At 43.1% G+C, this 20,938-nt stretch overlaps 1 protein-coding gene across 1 annotated transcript in view; it reads right to left on the bottom strand.

The window, feature by feature from the left end:
• Positions 1–10,565, bottom strand: part of MYO5C (myosin VC) — a 102,410-nt gene extending 91,845 nt beyond the window's left edge. The window contains exon 1 of the mRNA XM_042988833.1: positions 10,379–10,565. Within this exon, the coding sequence (XP_042844767.1) occupies positions 10,379–10,405 (27 nt within the window). The 5' untranslated portion in view covers positions 10,406–10,565. The remainder of the gene's footprint in view (positions 1–10,378) is intronic.
• Between the last annotated feature and the right edge of the window lie 10,373 nt (positions 10,566–20,938).

The raw sequence follows: 20,938 nt of genomic DNA, 5'->3' as shown, positions 1-20,938 counted from the left end.
GCTGCTTCCTTTCATAGGCAACGGAATTCCCAAAGCCTCCTAAATACTCCTGGGAAACTAAAAGCCTGGGAATGGAAGGGAAATCACGAGTCCCTTAACGGGAAGCTCTGGGCACTATCTGTAAGAGTTGGAGCAGAGGGATTTGGTTCACCACGGATCGGCTGAGGGGCTGTGGGCCAGACACTTAACTTCTTACACCGTGTGCTTCTCATCCACAAAATGGGTATAGTCCCTACTTCACAGGTTTGCTGCCAGGTTAAGTTAGACTGTGTCGTTGAAAGCACTCTGCCAGATGCTATGAAGTGTTGTTACAGCAGCGTTATTTCAGCACTGGTTGGTAGAAGCCAAGTATTCCTGCTGCGGCAAGTGTAGAAATCCAGATGTAGCTGTGGGGGCACCTGGCTCAGTGCTGGTGGATAAGTCTTTAGGCAGAACCACACTGCTATGTACTGGATCAAGTCCCCCCACCCCTGAGCTCACCACAAATTCTTATGTTGAAGCCCTAATCTCCAATGTGACTGAATTTGGAGACAGGGTCTGTAAGAGGGGGTGAAGGTTAAATGAGGTTATAAGGCGCTCATCTGATGATGGGATAAGTGTCCTTGTAAGAAGAGACACCAGAGAGCTCACATGCATGCTCTCTCTCCACCTGCATGCACCAAAAAAGGCCATGGGAGTACACGGTGAGAAGCAGCTGTCTGCACCCTTGGACTTCTCAGCCTCCAGAACTGTGAGAAAATGGGCATCTGTTGTTTAAGCGCCAAGTCCACGGCATACTGTTAGGCAGCCCTATCAACTAACCCACGTGTCTAATACTCACACTGGCACACTGATGAGGGGCCGTGTCTCTCTCCAGAACTCACCAAGACACCTGAATGCTGCTCAAGATGAAGATGAGGTGGCCGCCATGTTTGTAGACTGCAGCTGTCATAGGTCCATGATTAATTCCTTTCTCTCCCCTCTGCAGTAATCACCCAGACCCCACATCTCACACTCTCCTGCAGTGGGCCGTTCCTCTGTTTGCTCATCCATTCATTCACTCGTTCATTTACTAAACACTTGCTAAGCATCTATTATGTATATGTGCTGAGTTACCCGGAGGGAAAGGCATTCCCTCTTAGTCAGCATGGTCTCCCTACTAACCCAGCCGATCTCTAACCTGGAGCTGCATGTGTGCATATGTGTATATTTGCATCTCTTTGCTCATCAGGCCCGTGGTCTACTGGTGCCTGGTGACCATGAGTAAATATTCCTTTCTGTTGAGAGATTGTACCTTCAGGAGTTTTCGGTCACAAAAAGATTCTGAGCAATAAAATTATGACATTTTAATTTTCCTTATTATAGTTCTATGTATTTTCTACAAGTTGCATGTAATACTCTTAGAATAAACAATCTTTAAAAGAAAATGTCAACATATATGTCCACAAAAAAAAACTTGAACATAAATGTTCATAGTAGTTTTATTCATAATAACCCAAAACTGGAAACAGACTAGATGTCCATTAATAGGAGAATGAGTTAAAAGACAAACAAAACTGTGGTATATTCATACAATGGAATACTACTTACCAACGAAAAGAATCAACTACTGATATAAGCAAGAACATGAATGAATTTCCAAAACATTAGGTTGAATCACAGAAACATTACACAAATGAGTATGCTATGTATGAATCCCCCCTCTTTTTTTTTCAGAGAGAGTGAGCTTGAGCACATTAGCACAAGTGGTGGAGGGGCAGAGGGAGAGAGAAAATCTTAAACAGACTCTACGCCCAGCCTGGAGCCTGATGTGGGGCTCAGTCTTACAACTGTGAGTGAGATCATGACCTGAGACGAAATCAAGAGTCAGATGCTTAACCCACTGAGTCACCCAGGCACCTCCATGTATGAATCCCTTTAAATCAAGTGCTAGAACAGGTAAAACTAATGTAAGGTGGGGAAAACATAGGAACAGCAGTTGACTCTGGGGGTAAGTAGGGCTGGGGAGTGAGTGGGAAGGTTCTCATGGGAATGTTCTGGGGGTGATGGCAACATTCTATACCTTGAAAGGGTTTGGGTTACATGGGTGGTCAGCACTTTTCAAACATCACTGAACACAGACGTGAGACTGGTGTTTCACTATCTGAAAATTTTACACAAAGAGCCAAACAAATATGAAACTCTTAACAATAGACATACTAAAATATTTAGGAGGACACGTAGCGATGTAAGCAGTTTACTCTAAGATGCTTTAAAAAATAAGACGGCCCAAGGACTGGAGAGAAGAATAGACATGTAATACAACAAATATGGTAAAATGTTCATGGTAGAATCTAGGTGGTAGGACAGATGTCCGCTATAAAGTCCCTTTGACTTCAGTGTATACTTAAAATTTTCATATGCTGTTGGAGGAAATAAAGAAAAGTATAAAACAAGTTTCAGAGTGCCAGTACTAGACTAGGACCGAGTTGATTAAGGAGCACAGGTGTTTATCTATTAGTTAATATGAAATGACTTACTTAAGCAAAGAAAAATATATATTTCATTGGCTGGGTATCAATCATGAGTCCCTAAGTCATTTGGGTTGTTTTAATTCTTGATAGGTAGCTGAGAGAGAGGTAAGATTTCAGACACAGAGACAGAGAAAATGGAAGAACGACCTAGAGGGCAATGATACACAGTTAGGTATACATGTCCATGCAGGTAGGTGGATAGAAGCCTCATAAACACACTCACACCCACTCACACATACTTGTTGCCATGGGCTACCATGTTCTACTTCAGTCTGCTATCAAAAACATTTATTGCTCAAAAAGAATGAAATCTTGCCATTTGCAACTACATGGATGGAACTAGAGGTTATTAGGCTAAGCGAAATTAGTCAGAGGAAGACAAATATCATATGACTTCACTCATATGAGGATTTTAAGATACAAAACAGATGAACATAAGGGAAGGGAAGAAAAATTATAGAAAAACAAGGAGAAGGACAAAACATAAGAGACTCAAATATGGAGAACAAACAAAGGGTTACTGGTGGGGTTGTGGGAGGGGGGATGGTCTAAATGGGTAAGGGGCATTAAGGAATCTACTCCTGAAATCACTGTTGCATTATATGCTAACTAACTTGGACGTAAATTTAAAAAATAAATTAAGTAAAAATTAAAAAAAACATTTATTGCTAATCTCATAAAGCTGAAATCATTAATGGAATATCCCAATATATTATGAAGTGGCATGACAGAATTTTAGGTCCTAGATTTAGGGTCCTGGGAGATCGTCTGCTCCAGGTTGTCTGTCATAGTTCTTTTTAAAGCCAAAGAAAGCTGACTTCAAATGAAATGGTGGCGGCCTGCTCTGTGAAACAGGTGAAAGTAGGAGGAGGATCCCAGTTGGGGGCTACAGCTGAGATCCCTGAGATCCTCCCACAGAAGCCAGGAGTTCTGAGAAGTAATGTTAAGGTCACCAAAGCCAATCCAAGCCTTTTGTTTTACTGACCCCAAAGATGTCAGCAGCTCATCAAACACCACACAAAGTCTCAAAAGCCAGGATTCCATGGAGCCAGGGCCTGCAAATCCTACTTTGAACTGCTTGTTAATTAAATAAGTCTGGCTTTGAAAATAATCTTGAACTCTCAACACGCAACTATCTACTTGAGAGCACACAGGCTGGTTTGTTTCAGCCCAAAGCAGAATTCAATGGTAGGCAGTATTAGGATATGTATGGAACTGAAAGCTGGCTTCTTTTGAGGGGTGGTGCATACAAACGGCCTCCTCAGCCCCGACTCTCCAGGCCACCCACACCTTCCAGGCCTGGTGCCTCTGCCAGCAATGCTGCCAGTCACCTAGGGCCCTGCAGCTGCAACCCAGCCTGGTAAGTAAACATGACAAAGTTTATCCAGTTGCATGTCAGTTACACCCATTGGGTCCCTCCCTCCTTCCTCACATTCCTCGACCCACAAGGCAGTGCTTCAACCGGGAGGAAGAGTTCGCTTTGCAGAATTTAGACAAACAAACGCAGTCTGTGCAAACAGTGTGACTAGCTCTCATGTGATTTCCCCGGTGTGACTTGTTCCTGTGGAGCAGGAGCCTCCGGACTCAGACTGCCTGCCAAGCCCTCAAGGGACGGGCCTGCAGTGGGGGGGCCACGGAGCAGAGGTGCCTGCCTCCCACACCCTTCCTGCAAATACCCTCCCACAAAGGGAAATCGTGCTGTACCTTTATTTCCAAGCCAAGGGAGGCTCAACAATGAGGCAAAGACTTAGGAGCGTGACCCTTAGGAAGTGATTTGTCTTCAGGAACATCTGAATACCCCACCCTACATGCTCAGATGAGAGGAGAGGGCATCTTCTCATGTTGCCTGCCTATTTGAAGGCATCAACTGATGTCAGCCACAGAAAGGGCTTGAGGACTTTACAGGAAATAGGGAATACCACACATTTCCTTCCTAGCAGCTCTCTGGACTGGGAGAGAGTCTCCACTTTCCCAGTCAGCCAGGCCAGGGCAGTGATACTATGCTCCCTTCGCTGCCCCTCCCTCACCCCTCCAGGCCCTTCCCAGGCTCCCTAGCCTCCCCTCTGTCTCCCAGTGTCCTTCCTAGCCCCTCTTCCTGACAGGCTTTCTCTAGAGAGTGTCCTCCATTCCCATGATTTCAGGGACTGCCCTGGCACCTGTGCACGTGAGACCTCCAGCCCAGATCTCTCCACAGGTCTAGACCACATGTCCAGTGGTCTCCCAGACATCAGCCCCTAAATGTCCTTGGACACTCATGAATTCTAAGCTCTAATGACCATTATGTCTATCCCAAACCCACTCCTCCTCAGTTCTCTTGTCCCTCAAATCAAAAACTTGGGACAGTGCTGGGTTCCCTTCCCTCCCTCCACCCTCAACAACCAAATGGTTATCAGGTGCTGGAAAGCCTACATCTTAAGTCTCACCTATCTGTCCCATTCATCCCACTGCCATGGCCATCAATCAGCTCCCCCTCCCCCAACCCCACCCCCACCAATCTTCTCTTGACAGATGTTACAGTCTGCTGAGTGCTTCCTCAAGCAGGTAAAGCACCAGGTTTCTGTGGTCATACAGATTCCCTCACCTGCACCTGAATCAGAATTTCCATGGGTGGGCCCCGGCAAGATGAAAGCTTTAAAATTCCCACCCCCAGTCCCTTATAGATTTTGATGAGCAGCCAGACCTTGGAAGCCACTGTCCTAGCCAGTTTTCCTCCTCAGGCTTCCTTGCCTCTTCAGTCCACCCTCTGCCAGCTGCCACCCAATCCACTAGCAGTTTCTAGAACATGCCAAGCTCTTCCTTGGTTCTGTTCCTTCCACCCCCGGTGCCACTCCTCCTCTCCTGGCCAGTGAGCAAACTAAGATTCAGCTCACAACTCCTCTCCTTGGTGGCACTTTCCCTATTGCTCTCCACCCCAGGCAGGATTGAACACTTCCTCTTTAGAGTTCTCCCTGTCCCTTCCCAGAGGGACACAGAGGTTTTGAGGTAACTTTCCACCCCCCTCACTGGCATTTGAGCTTTAAGAGCCTTGTCTTTGTATCCTGGAACCCAACACAATAACTTCCCCATAGCCAGCATTCCATAAACATCTATTGAACAAAATATTCAAATTCCCAGTTTAGTTGCACCAATTAAAGACAAAACTTGGTATTTTAGTCTTTATATACTTTTTTTTTACTCCTTTGAAGTACCCATATATAATACAATGGATACCTCTAATTTTCTAGAGTTATTAATGATACATAGAAGTCTAAAAGCTTCTTACACTGGCCAAATGGAAAGCCATTAAAGTGAACTTTGACTTTATTTTAGACAGAGATCTTGAACTGCTAGTCAAGACACTTCTCACCTTGCCCATCTGAGTTCTAGCAAAACTTCCTTGCAGATGTCTTGTGAGTTCCTTATTCACAAGCAAGAGTAGTAAGTGACTGAAGGGTAATATAATTTGTGAATCTGTGGCTAAAACCAGTTATAACCTGAGTCCCAATTAATGAGCCAGAACAATTTAAGAAATATCTCTAGAGGCATGCCATAGAGTTCTCTGCCTCATTGCCCACTTACCACTTTGCCCAATATCTTAGATGAAAGAACCATACTCACGTATAGCAAATATACAACTATAAAGTGGATGGACTTCCCATGAGTCCTCTGTGTGAATGGGAAGAAGGTCAGCTCCCTTGAAGAGAAGGAAGACGGTAAAGGTGGTTGAACCATAGTTGTGGTAGTGGGAGGGATTAGGAACAGAAGCTTTTGGGATGCCTGGGTGGCTCCGTCAGTTAAGCGTTCAACTTTGGCTCAGGTCATGATCTTGCAGTCTGTGGGTTCGAGGCCCATGTCAGGCTCTGTGCTGACAGTTCGGAGCCTAGAGCCTGCTTTGGATTCTGTGTCTTCCCCTCTCTCTCTGCCCCTCCCCTGCTCATGCACGCTCTCTCTCAAAAATAAATAAACATTAAAAAAAAAAAAAAAGAACAGGCTTTTAATCCTGCCTCCTCCTCCACTTCTATGTAATCTTAGGCAATTTACCTAACCTGAACCATTTGTAAAATTGGTATAACAACATCTACACATATCACTGCTTATTAAAATTAAACCATGAAAGATGGTATATAAAGTTCTGAGGATGGCATCTGGCACAGAAGAAGTGCTCCATGATAGCAAGATACAAGTAACCATCATTATCTTCTTCAGGTCCACAGCTCTCTCTGAAAGCAGAAAAACTCATTCATGCATGTGCGCACACATTAAATGTTGCTTAAGCCCCCACTGTTCCCTGTTCTCTGGAAACTCTTGGTCAATGGGGGAGACAGTTAATGAGTGCTGACAAATCAACATGCAAGGTGTCCAGAGGAGCTGGCTGTAAATATTTCTCAGAAAAGACACTGCTCAAATTGAATTTGGAAGGTGAGGCACTACTGAACAAAACAGTTATTTTAAGCACAGGGAGTCTTGCAAGCCAAGGCATAGAGTGCTGACCAGCAGCAGGAATGCACCAAGGGATGGCCGGAAATTTGCAGAGTGAGCTGAGGTAGGAGTGGGCAGGCAGTGGGGAGATGCAGAGGTGGAACCTTGTAGCTGGTCAGTGAGTCTGAAAGTGACAGGGGCCTCCAGAGAGGTTCCAACAGTGAATGGCCAAACCGGTTTTTCTCAGCGAGATTTTAAATCATGGAACTTCTGGGTCAAATGCTCTCAACATTTCCAGGGCATGTTGCCAATAGCTTTTGAAAGAGATGGGTCATTTTACACTTCATCCCGGCAGCTACTGCTACTCTCACCACACTTCCTCCCAGGAGTCCCCTCTTTCTCAGAACCTCTCTTCCTATGCTCCCCTACCAGCTCTCCCATCTCCTCCCTGTGATGGCTCCATCTTGGGCCCCTCTGAATAGTTGTATTCCCCAGTGTCCTGTCTTGGCTCTCGTCTCACCCTTGGCAAGGCTCTCACTCCCTGGGCTTCTGCTCTCTGGGCAGAAGACTCTTGGCCCAACCTCTCCACCAACCTCCCACCTCCCAGAGCACTGGCCCCTAGAAACTCCTTCACCACCTCAATTGTTGCAGGGACAAATTCTGCCTCCTGACTTTCCTAAGATCTCCTCCTCCTGCTGTGCCTGTGTCAACGGCACCCCCTGCTCTCATCATCCAGACTCTGACCTCCACAGTCATCTTTGACCTCTCCCTCTCCCCAGTCCAGTCTTATCATCACCTACCTCCACAGGCTCCCTGGATTGTGTCTCCTTTTGCCCTGTCCAATACTGCAGCCTGAATTCTTTCCTGGACACTTAAGACGACTTGAGAATTCAGCTATCTGAGTGTCATGGGCATTGCCAGTGTACCCAAATTCCTAAAACACAGCCCCTGATCCTATCTTCTCCCACTCAAAATCCTCACCAGATTATAAAGCCCCGATCTAATTCTTGGGCACGACCCTCCCCTTCTCAGCTCTATCACCCAGTAGGCTCCTCCATGCCTTTAGGGCTTCAGAGGATTGAATTATTTGACCTTTCTCATTTCTCACTAATTCGAAAACTCCTTGAGAGGAAAGACTATCCTTTAAAAAAAGTCTTTCTAACCTCCCCCAAGCACAATGTTTCATGTACAGAAAGTGCTAAATAAATGTTTTAGGGGAGATAATATGCCTGTCTTCAAGGCATAGCAGGAAGGGAGATTAGACAGGGGATAGGCAGGTAACAGCAGTGTATACAGTGACTGAATGAGGTAGCCTGGAGATCATGGATGGGTGTGGCTGTCACACAGGGGTTCCAGAATGGACAGTCCACACATCACCCTGCTGCAGTCACTATTTGCTCCTGGGTGCAGAAATGGATTTTAAGTTGTTTTAAAATGTTGTGTGGCTAAGATTATGCAGAGAAGCAGCACTTCTGGAGCTTAAAGGTGGCCAAGGGTCCCAGTCACAAACTTTGGCTTAAGCCAATCCTGTATGCTAGCATTCTAGGACAAATGGCTAAATCTGTGGACTTGGGAGGGTTGCAGGAAGCGGTAGGGAAGCAAGGGAGAGGGCTTAGATTTTATTTCAGTTTAAGAAAGAACTCCTTAACATGGGACACCTGGGTGGCTCAGTCAGTTAAATGTCCAACCCTTGATTTCAGCTCAGGTCAAGATCTCACGGTTCAGTAGCTTTGAACCCTGTGTGGGACTCTGTGCTGACAGAATGGAGCCTGCTTGGGATTCTCCGTCTCTTTCTCTTCCGCATGCCGCCCCCCACCCCCCCCACCAAAATAAATAAATAAACTTAAAAAAAAATGAAAGAACTTCTTAGCACAGCAAGCTCTTTAAAACCTAAATAGGCAACTACACAAACAGGGAGCTTCCCACCTCTGGAGCTGACAATATGGGGACTGACTGACCTGGAACAGAAGAGATAGCCTCAGAACAAAGGTGTCTACTTGGACACCAAATGGGTAGGGTGGGCCATCAAGACTCCCTCTGGCTCTGGGATTCTCAGATTCTCTGTCCTTCCAAGCTCTTCTCTAGAAAACTCTTCCGTATCAGTTTTCCTACATTATGCCTGCTACCTAGTTCCTATTTAAAAACACTTGTAGTGTAAGGTCTTGATGATAGGGAAGCTCACACCTGTGTATTTTTGCTTCTGGAATAAAAATGTTACCTAAAAGAGGTTAATCATCAACAATTTTCTGTTCTCCAAAGTATCTTCCAAGAATTGCCTCGTGCCAAGATTTTCTTTCACCTCCAGTAAGTTGAAGACCTCAGAAGCACTGTCAGATATCTGATGGTTGACATTCTCACTGATAAACTATTCTAGGAGAGTCATGGTTCAAACATTGCCCATTTAGAAGTCTAGTTAGTGGAAAGGTGTTGGAGGGCACAATGGCATTTGGTTGGTTTGTACTTGTATTACTAATTCAGTAAAGTAGAAGAAAAAAGTTTGCTTAAACAGCTGTGAAACAATTATTTACAACTATTGTTTATATCTACAGGCAAGTGTCTTTTTAAATATAAAGCAAGGGCATGTTCAGGGGAAATGGACAGATTCTAGTGTCATCCATTTGAATACTGGGAAACATAGATTTTACTCCACTGGGGTGTGAGAGGATCTGCCTTTATAGCCTTTCAAATTTTTTTTTTTTTCCCAAAAGGGCCAACACTTTCAAATTATTTTTCATCCAGACAATTAGCCAAGCTCATCTCAGAAGGTTTTGGGTGTCAGAACGCTGTGGAATCCTTGGCCCTGGGGAAGAGGTAGTTTCAGAGGAATGCTCTAGAGTGACTCCCAGAATCAGGGTGTATGTGAAGTGCTTTATAAATTGTGAAGCGACGTATAAATGTTAGGTGAAGAGCCTGTGACCCCTGGATTCACAGAAGCTCTCAATTTCTAGCACCGGTGAAGCTTGCCCCACACGCGCAGGCAGCCGCACCTTTGGACATCAGATGAACTTAAATGCACGCGCAGGCATTTCTGAAGACCCAGTAATTCTAGAAAGCATCCTGAATACCGCGGTACTAAGCTTCTTGTTCAAGGGCTCTCTGAGGAGGACCAGGAGAATTATGGATACTATTATGTGCCCGTGACTGAGCAACTATGTCCCTGTGAGCAACTCTGATTTCACTTGTGGCTCGGGAAGAGGGGACCGAGGGGGACGGACGCGCGACCCCGGGGCATCGAGAAGCTCGGGCCCGGGAAGGCAGCCCCTCGCACTCGGTCTTCCCATTCCGAGGGGATCCAGGCTCCCGGGGCGGGGCGGAGGCGCTTTCCCCCGCGGACAGGAGCCGGAGCCCTCCGGTGCCCCCGAGCCCCAGGCCCTCCGCGACCTGTCCCTGCGGCGGGTGCGCCAGGTTCACAGGTGTGGGCTGGGCGCCAGGTACAGTCAGCATTAGCGCCGTGCCATCTTCCCTCCCGCGCACCCGCCCTTCGGTACCTGCGTGTAGAGCGCGGCCACCGCCATGGGCGAGACGGGCCAGAGCAGCTGGAGGGCCGCGAAGGTGCGAGGCTCCGGGACTAGGCGCGCGGCTTCGAGACCCGGGGGCAGGTAACTGCGGGGCCGCCGCGTAAATCTGCGCGGGGCCACCTTGCCGGGTAAGTTTTCCTGCGACGACTACCTTCCCCGGGGCTAGCGGCCTCTGGAGGAGAGAAGTCGCGGATTGGTTCTTGGGCCCAGGCTGGCGGGTCGGCGCGGCGATTGGCTGGGGCGGGGGCTGCGGGCAGGGCTTGGGACGCCTCGCGGCCAGGGCTCGGCGGTCAAGTGGGTCCACCTGGCGGGGGTGCGGAGCGGTCCGCCCAGGATTCGCTGGCTCTTGGAGGCAGGAAACAGGTGTGTTCTGAGACGCTCCCGTCCAAGTTTTAGTTTCCTTAGTCCGCAGCGTGTTTACTGGAAGGAGCATCAGATATGACCATTGCCATAGAAAAGTCCAAGGGAACTTGTAAGACAGTTCAGCCGGGTGACCATGTTCAAAATCAAATGTAAAAATGAATACTTTTCCTTTATGTGAGCAATAATCATTTAGAAAATGCTATAGAAAGATGGAAAATAAGATATTTACAACATCAGTGAACATATAAAGTGTCCAGGGATTACACTACGAGAAATGCGCTCGGCCTTTGTGGAGAAAAATGTTTAAATTTCTCTTCAAGGACATAAAAGAAGGCCTGAATAAATTGAGGGTGGGGGCCGGGGACAGGGTAAGATGCCATTTTCATGGATGGCACTATTTAATACTGTACTGGTGTCAATTCTACCCAAATTAATAATATAATGTGTGAGTCTAATGTAGTTGGAATACAAATCCTAGCAGAACTTTTGAAAAATTGTACAATTATTCTATATTTTATATGAAGTAAAATTCATGTATAACAAGACACTCTTCAAAACAAGGACCAAAGAAGTGAGATTTGCCCCACCACGTATTAAGGGATATCACAAAGCCATCATCATTAAAACAGTGTGATACTGGCATGGGAATGGATAAATGAATAATGGAACAGAATGGAGTCCCCCAATAGGGCCCCACATTATATGGTGGCTTTAAGGATCAGAGTGGGAAAGAAAAGAATATTTAATAGATGGGCCCATTGTGTGTGTGTAGGAGGGGAGAAGAAGCAAATCCTCGGCAAATGCTGTATCCAAAAATAAACTCCAGATGGATTCATGATGAAAACTTAAAAGTAAAACCATAATATTCTTAAGAAAAAACTGAAGGGTAACACCTTTTAAATGTTGGGTTAGGAAAGAATGTCTTAAGATACAATCATAGAAAAAATGATGAATTTGCGGTCATCAAAAGGAAAGATTTCTTTTCAGTGGAAAACCACCATTCATAAAGAAAGGCAATAGACTGGGAAATACACTTGCAACTTAACAGCCAACAAATGATTAATATGTATAATATTCATCTAAAATAGACAAGAAACTACTGTAAATTGGTTTTAAAAAGATAGTAAGTCCAATTTTTAAAAATTTACAAAAGAAATTAATAGGTAGTTTGTCCATGGGAACACTCAAATGGCTGGTTAGCACATAAAGAGATGTCAACTTTATTAGTAACCAGAGAAATACAAATGAAAACAAGGAGATATAACTTTATACTCATTGGATTGGCAAAAATATTCGGCTTGAAAAACATCAACTAGGATGTGAGAAAATAACTTTTTGCTCCCACAACTGGTGGGAGCTATACTAATACACCATTCAAGAGAGCAACTTAATGTTAATTAAAAATGGGTTTAGGCATGGGGCGCCTGGGTGGCTCAGTCAGTTGGGCATCTGACTTCAGCTCAGGTCATGATTTCACAGTTGTGGGTTTGAGCCCTGTGTCAGGCTCTGTGCTGACAGCTCTGAGCCTGGAACCTGCTTTGAATTCTGTGTCTCCCCCTCTCTCTGCCCCTCTCCCACTCTCTCTCTCTCTCTCAAAAATAAATAAACATTAAAAAACTATAAAAATAAAAAAATAGGTTTAGGCAGATAAATTATCACATAGACCTGAAAAAAGTTTAGATCTTCATCACAACACAGTTACATATCAAAGGAGATATTCATCAATATCCATCAACAGGAGAATGAATAGTGTGTGCATATATATATATATATATAGTATAATACTCTATAGCTGCCAGCAAGAATGGATGTGATCTACTTATATTGACTCAGAGAGATGTAAAAAGCCATGTTGAATGGACATATAGTACAAGTCTTTATATATATTTCAAAACTAGCAAAGACTGCAATAATATGTTGTTCATGGAAAAAAGTATATGTAAATGAAAGTGTGGATGATAAATTACAAAGTCATCCAATTAAATATGTGAGAGTGAATATCTCTGAGGTTGAGGGAAACGAGATTGGTGAATAAAGAAAAAAGAGGAACTTGGGACTCCTGGGTGGCTCAGTCAGTTAAGGGACCAATTTTGGCCTAGTTTGTGATCTCATGGTTCGTGAGTTCGAGCCCCGAATTGGGTTCCACATTGGCAGCAGAGCCTGCTTGGGATTCTCTCTCTGCCCCTCCCCCACTTGCATGTGCACAGACTCTCTCTCTCTCTCAAAATAAATAAATATAAACTTAAAAAGAAAAAAAGAGGAACCAAAAAAATTTTAAAGAACCTGGCACAGACCAACAGTGATAGGTGCCACAAAAAGAGGATTATGATGAACTTAATGTTGTGTACCTCTAGTCCAAAATAACAACATAAAGAAAAAAGGTATAAAATGGGTAGGAAGAGTTACCTGGTTGCTCAGAGTTAAGAAGGGTCTAGAGGTCTAACCACTTTTTTCTTTAAATAAAAAATTATAGGGGTGCCTGGGTGGCTCAGTCGGTTGAGCGGCCAACTTCGGCTCAGGTCATGATCTCGCGGTCCGTGAGTTCGAGCCCTGTGTCGGGCTCTGTGCTGACAGCTCAGAGCCTGGAGCCTGTTTCGGATTCTGTGTCTCCCTCTCTATGACCCTCCCCCGTTCATGCTCTGTCTCTCTCTGTCTCAAAAATAAATGAGCGTTAAAAAAAATTAAATAAAAAATTATATTTAAGATTTTTATTTATTTTTTATTAAGTAATTTCTATTACCAACATGGGCCTGAACCTTTAACCCAAGATCAAGAGTCACATGCTCTACCAACTGAGCCAGCCAGGAGCCCCTTTAAATAAAATTTTTATTGAAGAATAACATACAGAAAAGTAGACAAATAATAAGTGTACAGCTTAATGTATTCTTACACATGGACATATCAACACATCCAAGTAACCACCACCCAGATCCAGATATAGAACATTTCTAACATCCCCAAACCTTTGATGTCCCTTTAAGTCATTACCCCTCAAAGGTAACCACTGTCATAACTTCTTTCACCGTAAGTTAGTCTTACCTATTTTGGATATTTTTATAAATGAAATTATTTGTGTATCATCTTTGCATCTGGCTTGTTACATGACATGTAACAATGCTGTTGTATATAGCTAAAGTGTGCTATTTTTTGTTCTTAGATAGTATTCCATTATATAAATATTCTATTGTTTATTCATTCTCCTATTGATAAATATTTGGGTTATTTCAGTTTGTGGCTATTATGGATAACACTGCTATAAACATTTTTACATAGGTCTTTCAATGCACAAACATATGCATTCCTGTTTGATATATAAAAGGAGTGCTCTCTTTGGCAGCATATATACTAAAATTGATACATAAAAGGAGTAGAACTGCTGAATCATTAGGTATGCAATGCTCAATAGTTAGTAGATATTGTTGTATACACACACACACACACACACACACACACACACACGTAAGGATTTTTTTAAGTTCTTTTTTAAGTAATCTCTACACCCAATGTGGAGCTTGAACTTACAACCCCAAGATCAAGGGTCACATGCTTTACTGAGCTGACTAGATACCCCTAGATATTGTTGCCTTTAAAATATTACATCAACTTACTTCTTTTTTTTTTTTTTTTTGAATGTTTATTTTTAAGGAGAGAGAGAGAGTGAGCATAGGCACACACAAGGGAGGGGCAGAGAGAGAGAGAGAGAGGGAGAGAGAGGATCTTAGCAGGCTCTGGGCTAAGAGCAGACAGCCCCATGTGGGGCTTGAACTCAGGAACCACGAGATCATGACCTGAGCCAAACTTGGATGCTTAACCGACTGAGCCATCCAGGTGCCCTGCATCAATTTACTTCTATAAACAGCATATGAGTTTCAGTTGCTTTATATCCTCATCAGCGATTGATATTGTCAGTTTTTTAACTTTTAGCCTCTCAGAGGAGTATGTTATGTATCCCTCACAATCTCTGCCTTGTGATAGAAGTGTTTAATCCATTCACATTTAATGTAATTGTTGATATGGTCATTTTGTTTTCTATATGGCTCATGTCTTTTTTGTTCCTGTTTCTCCTTATGTTTTTGGTGATGGTGGGTTTTTTGTTGTTTTTGTTTTGCTTTTTTGTGTGTGCACGATTTTAATTCCCATTAAAAAACAAAAAAAATTAAAAAAAAACAAAAACAGTATTTCTTGAGTTAATTTTTTTAATGGTTCCTCTAGGGATGAAAATATACATCTAAATTCATCACAGATACTCTAGGTTAATACTGTGTTACTTTCCTATGGTTGCTGTAACAAAGTACCACAGACTGGTGGCTTAAAACAACAGAAATGTATTCCCTCACAGTTGTGAAATCACTAGCATTATTGCTATTGTGGGGTAAGGGGTTTAACTGCACTTCATTCCAAATCAAGTGAGCCCCTCCAAAGGCAAAGCTGCTGGCTTTTATAGCTTGCCTGACTCTGGTAGAATTACCAGGCTATCTGACCTGGGTGAGGTGAGAAGATAGGAGCAGCCCCAGGCAAGACTGTCAAACAAATGCTGTTCTTACTCAGAGGTCAGTAGCTTGTCATAAATAAACACTACTAATTTGTTGTATGCTGTTGGGGAATTTACAGAGCCCTAAAATTGTTGTTTTTGACACTTTTGTCCAGTGTTGTCCTTACTTTTTTGAGGAGAGAATTTGCTGAGCCTCTCAGTCTGCCATACCAGAAGTGAAAAGTCTACTTAAAAAAAATTTTTTTTATTAAGAGATAAGTTTTATACCATACACTTCACCCATTTAAAATATACAACTCAGTGGCTTTTAGTAGAGTCACAGATTAAACTGTCACCACAGTTTATTTTAAGTTTCATCATTGGGGTGCCTGGGTGGCTCAGTTGGTTCAGCATCTGACTTTGGTTTGGGTCATGATCTCAGTTTGTTGGGTTGAGCCCCATGTCAGGCTTTGCGCTGACAGCGTGGAGCCTGCTTTGGATTCTCTTTCCCTCTCTTGCCCCTCCCCTGCTTGCTCTCTCTCTCTCAAAAATAAACATTAAAATAAATTAATTAAAAAAATTTCATCATCTCAAAATGAAATTCCATGTCCCTCAGTTACTGCTCCGTCCCCTTGATTCCCCCTGACCCAACTCCTCCCAGCTCTAAGTAACCACTAATCTGCTGTATGTCGTCTCTCTTTTTTAATTAGTTAGCCTGGCTAGAGGCTTATCAATTTTATTGATCTTTTTTAAAGAACCAGCTTTTGGTTTCATTGATTTTCTGTCCTCAATGTCTTTGATTTTTGCTGATTTATATTATTTCTTTTCTTTTGCTTACTTTGCATTTAATGTTTTTTTCCTTTTTAAACTTCCTAAACTAGAAGCTTTAATGATTGATTATGTATGGGTCTTTCTTCTTTTCTAATGCATACATTCAATGCTATAAATTTCCCACTGAGCACTGCTTTCACTGCACTGGACAAATTTTGATGTTATATTTTCATTTTCATTTAGTTCAAATATTTTAAAAATTCTCTGGAGATTTCTCCTTTGTTCCATGTGTTAGAAGCATGTTGTTTAATCTTCAAGTATTTAGGGATTTTCCAGCTATTTTTCCATCATTGATACCTAGTTTAATTCTAATATCATCTGAGTGCAGACATTATATGATTTCTATCCTCTTAAATATTAAAGGTGTGTTTAACAGCCCAGAATGTGCTCTCCATTGGTGTGTATCTCATGTTCCATGTGCTGTGAGTTAATTTATGAGACACTAACAAAAATCCTTTATTTCCATATCTTTATTTGAACAATTTTCTATAATAGCTAGGAGAATACAGCATTAGTGACGCACATTTACTAAGGACAACATTAGACAACTACAAATTTAGAGCGTAAATGTCAATCTGATATTGTTTTGGTTTTCATCTTATCACTAGGTGATATCTAGTGAAAACCCAGGTTTCAAAGGCTTTTGTTGATATGAGGTGAATTGTTAACTTATTTTTAAAAATTCCATGTGGGATATGTTGGGATGGTTTCAGTTTAAAACCAGAGGTGGTTGATAGTGCCTTTCACTTCTCAGTATTTCTGCTTCCTTTCTAATGGACGAGTATTTTACCTAAGAACTTTTCAAAGATTAACCATATCATGTTTTTCTATGTAGATCAAAATAGAATTCCTTTTACAGACCCAACAAGGAAAAATATTTGAAAAACTTCAATGTTCGTTTTCATTGTAGTTAAAAGGCATATCCATTTCACAGCAAATTAATAATTAAAGTTAATAATTAAAATACAATATGTTAAATGTCATGAGCTCATTCCGGTGTAACACTGTTAGAGCAATTTAAATTTTCCAAGGACACAAAAAAGTGAACATTACTCCAAGAGTCCACAAAAATACATAACTAGGAATCATAAATTACAACATACATATCCACATTTAAAGGAAAAATTCACCATTTGTTGGAAAATATTAAATGGCTCAAGTGATTTAGAGAGCCTGAAATATAGGCTACAGTTTTATAACATGTACCAATACGATATTTGAAACTATTGACTGAAAAATGCATGAAAATGTACTGACCTACCAAGCATTAAATTATACGTACCAGTTTCCACGCAAGAAACATTTTTCTTTCAAATATTTCAAGCTATATCACAATACTAAGGAAATGTTAATCGTTTTCAGTCATTTTAGGAAGCTAATGACACTCATTAAGTTAAGCTAATGAACATTTTCGCTAGACCAAATTATAAAATTAAAAAATGTATAAAATGCATTTTGGCAGGTATTTTACAGATTACTTTTCAGTTCCTGATCTGTTGAGAAGTCTACTGTAACTCAAGGTTGATTTAATTTAGGGTAATACAATGGAATAGAACTTACAGTACTCTTCCCTATTTTGACTCAAACTTTTATATATAGTACAGGGTTCTTTAAAAAAATTTTTAAAGCATGTCCATGGAAGGTTTTACAGCTGTACCCTTTACCTGTATCAAGAAAAGATCTGGGGAAAACAAGCCATTTAAGCATTACCAAGAAGCGAACTGATCTATTTCTTCCATATGTTCATTTGCTTACTTGTGACACCAAGCCCCCCAAACTCAGGAACACTGTCTCAGCCCACATTCACTGGCTCTGAGACTGGTGCTGCCTGAGTTCCAACACCTGTTTGGAAATAACAGAAAAGAAAAGGAAGGAGAAGTAACAGGAGGGGAGAGTCATGCAGGAAGAAAAGGAATTAGCGGTTGGAGGCCACACCCAACCAAAACCCTCACAAAACCTTGAGAAACAGGCAAGATATCCTCTCCAGGTAAGTCGGTCCCTTACAGAGGAAAAGTTCCAGAGAACTTAAGGCAGCTCTCGGAGGGAAGGGAGCAGGGGTTAAGGCGGTCCTCACAGCACGCCCTGAGAAGAAATTACAACGCACTTAACCATGAACGGAGGCCATGGCAATACACACAGCCTCTCTGACACGCATGCACATAGCGTACCTCCTAGCTCCAAAGTAAACACCGGCAGCATGCACACACCAAAATGTCCAAACACACGGACGTGGATACGTGGATACGGCTTGCCCACAGACAGGCCTCAGAAGGTACCCAGGGGCTTCACGGCCGGCTGCATAGCTCGTCTGGTGGCTCTTGTGCTGGCTCTGAGGAGTGTGTGTGTGGAGACTGACTTTCCTCTGAACTTTTGGGAGGCTTTCACTGCTTCCAGTCAGTTTGAGACAGCCTGCCACTAATTAAAGACCTAAGCACAGAGTGTTGCACCTTTCAAGGGAGCTCTGAATCATTACAAAAATCACACCTAGTTATAGAAGGTAACTGACAAAAAGAAAGCCACCAGGCTCTGGGCACTTCATCTCGTTAGCACAGACAACCTGGTCCTTGGCGCTTGCTCAGTTCCCGTATGCCCGTTGCCAATTTTGATAAGAAAAAAAAAAAAGCACCTCTTGTTGACCCAGGGTACCCCATGGGTACCAGGAGAAACTGAATGTCACCTCGAGATCTTTTACTTTCCTGCTCCCACCTGCCACACTGACACTGCTACATTCAGGAAAGCGGCATGGCAGGAGGGCTGTGTGACCTCAGCAAGTCACTGACCTCTTTCTGTGTAGCATCAGCAAGTGACTATAGTAGCTACCCTTTCTGCCTTCCAGTGCTGTTGTGAGGACACAATGAGGTAACAGAGGAAGTACGCTGAAGAAAAGCATAGTCAGATACAATGTCCTGTTCTGCACTACTTTCAGCAGGAGAATCTAAGGGTCACATGCTAAGTTTTGCTTTCTATTTTATTCTAAACAATTGCAGTTACCCAGAGGATCCTTGATTATGCCTCCTGGGGAACTCTACATTCTGGTAACTGTGTGTGTGTGTGTGTGTGTGTGTGTGTGTGTGTGTGTGAGAGAGAGAGAGAGAGAGAGAGAGACAGACAGACAGACAGACAAGGTGGGGTGGGGAGGGCAGGTTGGTGCATGAATATTATGTGAGGATTTCTCAGGATAGGACAGGTACCCCTTGACCTAGGGTTACCAGGATAGTAATTTCTTAAAACAATCACTACACTGAAATTCCCAATATTTTCATAGCCTCCCTCACATGGTATTAAAAGATCTGATCTGTGTTATGCATAATTACTCACCCAGAAAGAGCCAAACGGGATAAAGCAAATCATACAAACTGACCAGGATCCTCAAATTTCCTTTTGGTGGGCTTTGGAATGTATCTTTTTGTACTTTTGCACTTGACAAAAGAAGTGTCAGGTACACGGAGATTTTTCGAAACTTCCAAAGGAATCACTTTATGGATCTTATTTTCCCTCTTCTTTATAGTAACGCTCAGGTCAGGCAGACCAAAGCCTTAAGCCAAGGAAAGCTACAAGGAAAACTGCTCCTAATTTTTCAGTCTTGCATTCCAAGGTATGAGCTGGGTCTATAGATAAGGTGAGTGAGGAGACTATTGAGAAGGGGCTATGAAGATAGGACTGTTTTCTTTCAAGATTTTTCTGTGAATCCCTACTGTGTGTCACAATGGAATTATGAAAAAGCAAATTAGTGATAATGTTAAAGAATGTACTGCTGAGAAGCGAGAACAAGAAGTTGTGCAAAGATCAGCCTGAAGTCAGGCCAGGGGGGCAATTGAGGACTGACTCTACTGCCTTCAGCACAGTCAGAGCAGCTGAGCAGACAGGCAAGTGGTGTATGGTCCAGCTGAGGGAGGGGAAAGAGTGAACAATGGAATGCGCGGCTGGAAGGCTGGGGAAGGGATGTTTGAAGTTGGGTGAGGAAATGTGGTTGGAGAAAGGGTGGGCTGTCCTAAGAGGGGCTCAAGGAAACCCCTAGTAAACAAATAACTGTTGCATCCTCAAGAAAGTAGCACACGGAGTCATTTATCAGGTCTTGGGGTTCCCTGGTTGTAAGGTTGTAGTCTTGTAATGACTAAAGATCTTTATGTCGCTAAGAGAAGTTGATTCAGATCCCCATCTCGGGTTCTGGGTAGGCCTTGGAGGAAGCTGGAGCCTGGAATAGTAGAGTCTTTGCGTGGCCATCACTGAACAGGAGAGATTCTGGCCCAGGTGTGGAATGGAGGCTTCAGCACTTTCCAGCACAAAGGCAGGAGACAAGAGAGAGATGTTTGAGGATATGAGCCGTCTGGGCTAAGATAAAGGGCTGCAACGGCAGTAGGAGCTACAGCATGCTCTTGAAGACCTGACAAGATTCAGGGCATGCACATTACACAGGGACTAAGCTGGGAAAGGGCCCAGGAGGATTTCCAGGTCTGAGGTGGACAGCCTGCTTCATCATGACATTTTTCTGGTGTTTCCCCTGTGCAATGAGTCAGTACTCTGGCACATTCAGTACTAACCAAGAGGTAAGAGTTCATTGTTCACTGAAAACCACATTGACAGCTGGGGAAAACTAAGAGAACCTGATTGGATCAATAGTGTTTTTGGCTGGTTTTGCAAATAAATAAATGTATCCAAACTGAATATGGCAGTACATGATTCAATAAAAATTACTAAAACTAATTCACTTTTTTTTTTTTTTCAACGTTTTTTATTTACTTTTGGGACAGAGAGAGAGCATGAACGGGGGAGGGGCAGAGAGAGAGGGAGACACAGAATCGGAAACAGGCTCCAGGCTCCGAGCCATCAGCCCAGAGCCTGACGCGGGGCTCGAACTCACAGAA

The sequence above is a fragment of the Panthera tigris genome, chromosome B3, assembly GCF_018350195.1.
Source record: "Panthera tigris isolate Pti1 chromosome B3, P.tigris_Pti1_mat1.1, whole genome shotgun sequence".
In the NCBI taxonomy this organism is placed as follows: Eukaryota; Metazoa; Chordata; class Mammalia; order Carnivora; family Felidae; genus Panthera; species Panthera tigris.
Note: the sequence above shows the minus strand (reverse complement) of the source record. Positions and strands in the feature narration are given on the sequence as shown.